Below are 6,378 nucleotides of genomic sequence, written 5' to 3'. Positions count from 1 at the left end.
GGACTGACCCTGATGCAGCCTGGGTGCTGGAGCAGCCGTGTGGAGACCCCTGCCATCACTGAGATGCTTACACCGCCACTGGATTCAAAGACTTTCTGCCCACTGGCCTGTGATCCTCCTATATTTGGCGTCATCGTGTGTGTTTTTTGAGTTTGAAGAAGACTTTGTAGATCGGTGTCAGACATATGACCTAAGACAGACTTATGGGCTAGGACTGGACTGGGTTGGATGCTTTCTGAATGCACACTTACCCTATACATAAAACTCTCTCTTATACATATATGCGTTTCTGTGGCTTTGTCTCCCTAGTTTACCCAGACTAACACAGGGGTCCTCCAGGTACTCAAGTCCTGCAGTTTGGGGGACAATAGTGTGAAGGGGCAAGACCAGGGCTGTAGAGTGAACGGGGTAAGGTTTTCCAACGCAAGTCTCATAGGACAGCCCTTGCTCCCACCCCCAAAAGACATGGTGATGGAAAATAAACTCCTTGGTAAACCTTTTCTGGCCTTTTCCTGACCAGCACAGTTTTCAGTTTTCTTAAAATTCTTCCTAAAAAGCCTCCATGACCATCCTGTGTCCCTTCAGAAAACCTATGGAGATTACCTTATTGCGGGTCCCCAAAAGCCGTCACCATAACCCTCTGAGCTGCCCTTCTGCCTTGAATGTACTGGAGCAGCAGATCCCCCAGAAACCATTCATTCGATTGTATTTCTTTATAAGGTACCCCAATAAGACTAAGACAAACCAGAGAGAACTTGTCTGCAGCCATCCCTGGTCACAGAGGCATGCCTCAATACGTTCTGTCTGAATAAACCCACGCATGTGTGAGGCGGAACCTCACTCGCAATGCTTTCTAACAAACCCTCCGGTGTGTTGGGTGTGTGTGAGAGAGAGAGCGAGAGCGGGAGAGAGAGAGAAAGAGAGAGAGAGAGAGAGCGAGAGAGCGAGGCTCAACCTGAAGCTGGCGCTGTACAGATGGGGTACTGACTTTAGGAAGGAGGCCTCATTTGGAATCAAGCGTCGGCATGTGTCTGCTCCCCGCGCACATCTCCATCTCCATCTCCATGGCAGGCCTGCTGCTGGGATGAAGGCACTCCCACACAGCCTGGGTTCCCCCTACTGTGCCCAACATCACCTGCCACCGACACTCCCACTCCCCACACCTCCAACTCCGGCTCATTCTTTCCTTCTGGCAACTAGCCTTTTCTCTGGTTTGGTGACACCACTTTGCTAACCTGCCTCCTACTTCTCTGCCCGCTTCTCGGCTCCCTCCTCCTCTGCCTGTCCTCCCGCTATAAGCTAGGGTGGCTCAGACCCCTGCCTCAAGCACCCTTCACGCTCCTGACAAGGCTCACGCATCCAGTCGACGTCAGCCGCCCCCTTTGTGCCATGAGCTTCAGCTTCCTCTCCTACTGGACTGTGGGCCTGAATCCCGGAGTGTCAGGTTCACACCCTCACACAAGCCGCTCCTCCCACAGACCTGGGACACTCTTGCCCCTTTGAAGCGGTTGACTAATCCTGTCATTCTTTGCGCAGTCTTCGCTTAGCCAGTCCTTCCTTCCTCTTTCTGGAGCGGGCCCTTCACTGCTTGGTAATCATCACCTTCTGTGTGTGTCTGTCTTGTTGAGTGGTCCTCTCCAATCAACACAGAGCTTCACCCAGAGCAGAGGCTGAATGAACATGTGCTGAGTAATGAGTGCATGAAAACGCTCAAAGGCATGGTTCTCAGGTAGCTTTGGTGAGCTACAGGCCCACACTGCTGGCCAAATGCTCCTGGTCACCACAAGGACTTTGGTTCTAGTCAGCCCAAGCACACCACGTCCACCTCTATTCTAAACGAATTCCGCTTCCTGGTCGTACCACACTCATCAGTGCCGCCATCCATTTCACCCCACTGCCAGGCCAGGCATCTGCAAGTGCTGCCCTGCACTCGGTCCACGTCCCGCCCGGCTGCGCCTTTGCCTTCCAGCTCTTCTGTGAGAGCGTCCCAACTGGTCTCCCTCATCGAGTTTCTTCTGGCGCTCCCCTCACACAGCAACCAGAGGAGCCCCTGGTCTACGGCTGTCAAGAGCTGACAACCAACTGAAATTCTCCGGAGGCCCGGCAGGCACTCCTGCTCCCCCCGGCCTCCCGACTGCCTTCCCAGACTGCCCAGCCTCTCATCCCCGCCTGTGACTGCCCCTCGCCCTGGTGCCCCTGCCTGCCCACCACTGGGTCCCCCAGCCTTGGCTACGTCCAGCACCTCCTTCTGAAGGGAACCGTAGGTGGTTTCTCCAAGCCTGAGCAGTCACTCCCAGGCCCCTGTGCACACCCCCAGCATAACGTGGTCACAGGAGGGGACCGTTGGTGGCCCCAACGGTTGGTAAACTCGTTTGATTCCTCTCCAAACCCCCAGCCCCCAGCAGAGCGCACGCAGCATGCTGCACAGAGAAGCACATGACCGAATGGCAGGGAGGCCACCCTTAGGACGCGGTGTCCACAGGGCACACGGTGTCCCACTCAGGACATCCCGAGGGGAGCCAGGGAGCACCCAACTCTGGGCCTGCTTTGTGTCAGCGGCTTCCGGAGCCAGAGTTTATTACAAAGGGAAAAGAAGGACGTGTCCCGCCCTCACTCACCTCTCGCCGACAGCCAAGCTCTGCTGTTTTAAATAACCCAGAAAAGTGTTGAGGACCCAGTTAGTCACCAATTTTGGCTCTGCCCTAGTTTCTTTTATCACATTTTGGAAGAATTCCAGTAGACCAACTTCATTCTGAAAAAAAAAAAAAAGAGAAAAAAAGGTAATAAACTCTCCCCAAATATGAAAGATCAGCATTCTGAAAGCAAACCCAAGCCTGTCCTCCCTTTGTCTCCCCGGAGACATCTCCCCCTGCTGTGCTAAACACTGAGCTGTCACCAGAAAACTCGGCGCGTGCTCAACATGCAGCAAGCAGAGTCCCTTTCGTGGCTCCCACCACCATGCCACGCTGCAGCACGAGGAACATCCTGTGAGCCCTGCCTCTGGTGACCAAGGTCCTAAGATCTGCCCCTCGGTTTCAGCCCCTGGAGCTGCGGACTGGCCCACAAGGGTTGCTTCCACTTGAAGCCCCTTCCTCTTCCCAGCCGGTTCTCCTGCTCCAAGTCTCAGTCACGGCAGAGCGCACACCAGTCGCCTCGGAGGAGTCTGCAGTGCATGCAGTCGTACCCACCTCCTCCTCCTCGTGCTCGGAGGCAGAGTGGACTGGGAGTTGCCCTATCACCACACCTTCGGAGCTAAGCCAGGCGTGGCTGCCTCAACTTCCCCTCACGCTCTATGAACATGATCAGCTGAGTAGGCTGCACATTTGTTGCCTGCGGCTTGTGGGCTGCCGACGCTGTTCTGGCCAACTAGACTATACCGATCCTGAGGCGGGTGAGACGGGGGCTATGGTAGCTGCCTGGCCATGCCAGTGGGCAGAACCAACCTCTCCCACCACGCCGTGCATGTATTTACAATCACACATGGGCACCCCGAATCATCAGAACCACACTATTATGCAGAAGAGTAACAGCCCCCCCCTCCCCCAAGACATCACCTTACAGAACCCAAGGAGCCTACTCAGTTTCCCGGGATTAAAAATAAAAACACCCCCTACTCACTCATGTGAGGAAAGGCTGAGCCTTCCAAAGGCAGAGGGAATGCATTTAATTAAGGTGGCAGATTCCCACTACCTGCTGAACTTCTAACCACACCTCTCTCCTTGCAATACGCCTTTTAAACCAACAGGGCAGCAAGGTTTTCCACCTCTGCCTCCTTAATGGAAACTTTATCAACCAAAAGAACTTTCTGGAAAATCAAGCTACCGGGAAAGAGCAAGACACACTAACAAGGACAGCCCTGGTAGACGCTGTAATAGGCCATCGGCGCACATTCGCTAAAGTGGGGATTCCATTTTTACATGAAACCCTACATGCCGTGTAACAGAGAAACTCTCTGGTGGCTAGCCTACTGAATCATCCCATAATCATCTCTTTTTCAAACCGATGCTGTTGCTCTGCTCATGCTGAACCAGGGCCAGGGGCCACCCCCGCAGCCAGAGCTTGACAACAGACAGATAAAGGCAGACCCAGGCAATGTGAAGAGCGAGTTCGGCTTCATTTCGAGAGACGTTATTCAAACTCCCACAATGGTGCGCAAACCGCTGGGAAAGTGGCACTCTGGTATCGGGCGAGCCAGACGGGCAGGATTCCCTTTGTTCGAGCTCAAACAGGCTTGGCTCACTGGCAAAACGCGCTGTCAGGAGAGCTCTCCTCTTCGCCCAAGGAAAGGTTTTTCAAACCCAACTAGAATATTGCACTTGAACTTGCAGGCTTGGCTGGGTTGCTGGGACGTGATGGATCTCTCTCCCTCTACCCTTGGGTGGCTTTTTTATTGGATGGCTAACCGGGCAAGTCAGATTTCTGTTTGTCTTTTCATGTCAGTGCTGTGATGAAGCCTCTTCGGGCTGGAACTCTACTTCACTAGGGGATACATGGTTTCAGTCCACAATTTCAAGCGGACATGAAAACCGGCTGGTGATGGCTGAGCTACAGAAAGCGGGCACACCACACGGAGGCTGGGTGGCTGCTGCCCAGAGAATGATGGGTCAATACACGTTGTGGCTGGGCTTTTTAGAAAGGGGTGGTGGTGGTAGTGGTAATAACAATAACTGCGTTCTAGGTAAGGCCTCTGAGTTCTCTGAGACTGGCAAACGGTAATGAGCTTGGCACGGATCTCAGGTGTCTCTGGAGAACACGGCAGTGTCAGCCATCTGGCTTTCTCTGGAAAACAGCGGGACCATAATTCCCTGACATAAGAATCATATGAAGAGCGACGCAGAGGCCACTACATAACAGGGCCTTTAGTGCCCTCCTCAAAGGCAGCAAGCAGGCATTCAGCACAGCACTCATCTATTCTAAATAAGACAGCTACGCCCCAGCTCCACGGTGAGGAGGCTCGTGCTGAACGTGCCTCTAATTGTTCCTTCGGAGATGGCTAATGCACGCGGACAACTGGCCTGTCTTCTGTACAACACTAGGCAGCCTCTGCAGCGCAATGGCTGGGAAGCGTTTTTCACAACATTCTCATCACATTTCCCAGGGCACTCCGTCACAGCCGGAGCCCCTGCCAGGCCAGCCTCCACGGAGGGTATCAGGCTGCTGTAGAGAAGTACGGCTGGTGGGCTGCCTCACCTGCCCTGCCTGCTTGGGGAAGAATCTTGTGGGCCCCTAGCCCCATAAGCAATGGCCCCCAATGGCGTTTTACTTGCAGAGATGCTTAAATGTTGGAAAAATCTGGGGCGTAGGGGTGGCGGGGAGACTAGGAAGGTGGCTGATTTCTCAGCCGCGGGCATGTCCTGCCCAAGTCTCCCAGCCTGTGAGCCCAATGAGAGGGCCCTCCTGGCGGGTGGACTAGGTTTAAATGCAGAATGAAGCCCGAGAGAGACAGCTGTCCCAGGGCAGGCTTACACGATTGAAAGCTCTGAAAATCATGGCTACGTGGGAGCTCCAGGGATCCGAGCTTAGCAATGCGCCAGTCTGTGTACCCTCAGAGTACCCGCGGCGAGCAGCAGCCAGCCTCGGAGAGTGGCCACGTGGCTACTGCTGGGCTGCTGACAAGGGCCAGTCAGGAAAGCCCAGGAATCCATACCAGGCACTATTGTACGCACTCCCCGCTACATGAACTCATGCAATCCCAGTGACAAGCCTATGAGGTAGGAACGCCGGCAATTCTCTAGATGAGGCACTGAGGTTAAGTGACTTGTGTGAGGTCCCACTGCAAGATGAATGGTGGCCCTGAGGCAGTGCTAGCTCCTGCCCTGTGTTGCGCTGTCTCGGAGGAAGGACCCTGCGCCCGAGCTCATCAGGAATTTCCTTGGGATCATCAAACTCCAAATAATTCAGGCAATGACAGTTGAGAGCCAACAGGCCTCCCTAGAAGGCTGTTCCTGCAGGAGTGGGTCGGATGGAAAGTGTGCTGTGAATCACAAAGTCAGTTCTGATTACAGGCACATTTCAACAAGCCTAAACCCGGCCATGGCCAAGCATGATTCAAAAGGAGCTTTCTGGCTGGACTTAAAAACAGCACAGATGTCAAAGGCCGTGTCAATTAGTTGATCTCTTCCCAAGATCTGTCTTCAGCCTGAATAACATATTCTAGCTGCATTCCACAAATAGGACGTCACCCTTTGGGTTGGGTTGGAGATACAACCCCTATGTACCCCCACATGGTGGCTTTGAGTCAGGACACTCCCTGGTCGGAAAGCCCTTAGCCACTTGCACCAGAAAGAAATGACCTGTGGGGGGTTGCAGGGGTAGAGATACAAAATGTAACTTTTTATTAAACTTTGCCAGAGCAAAATACTGGTTACTCCCCCCCCC

At 53.8% G+C, this 6,378-nt stretch overlaps 1 protein-coding gene across 1 annotated transcript in view; it reads right to left on the bottom strand.

Moving 5' to 3' along the window:
• GATB (glutamyl-tRNA amidotransferase subunit B) overlaps positions 1 to 6,378 on the bottom strand; it is an 87,444-nt gene that overhangs the window by 15,006 nt on the left and 66,060 nt on the right. Inside the window, exon 10 of the mRNA XM_004708763.2 lies at positions 2,619 to 2,752. Coding sequence (XP_004708820.1) covers positions 2,619 to 2,752 — 134 coding nt within the window. The remainder of the gene's footprint in view (positions 1 to 2,618; positions 2,753 to 6,378) is intronic.

Source organism: Echinops telfairi, unplaced genomic scaffold (assembly GCF_000313985.2).
Source record: "Echinops telfairi isolate 266 unplaced genomic scaffold, ASM31398v2 ScPeMD7_5868;HRSCAF=6743_1, whole genome shotgun sequence".
Lineage (NCBI taxonomy): Eukaryota > Metazoa > Chordata > Mammalia > Afrosoricida > Tenrecidae > Echinops > Echinops telfairi.
This window is presented reverse-complemented; position numbering and strand designations above follow the sequence as displayed.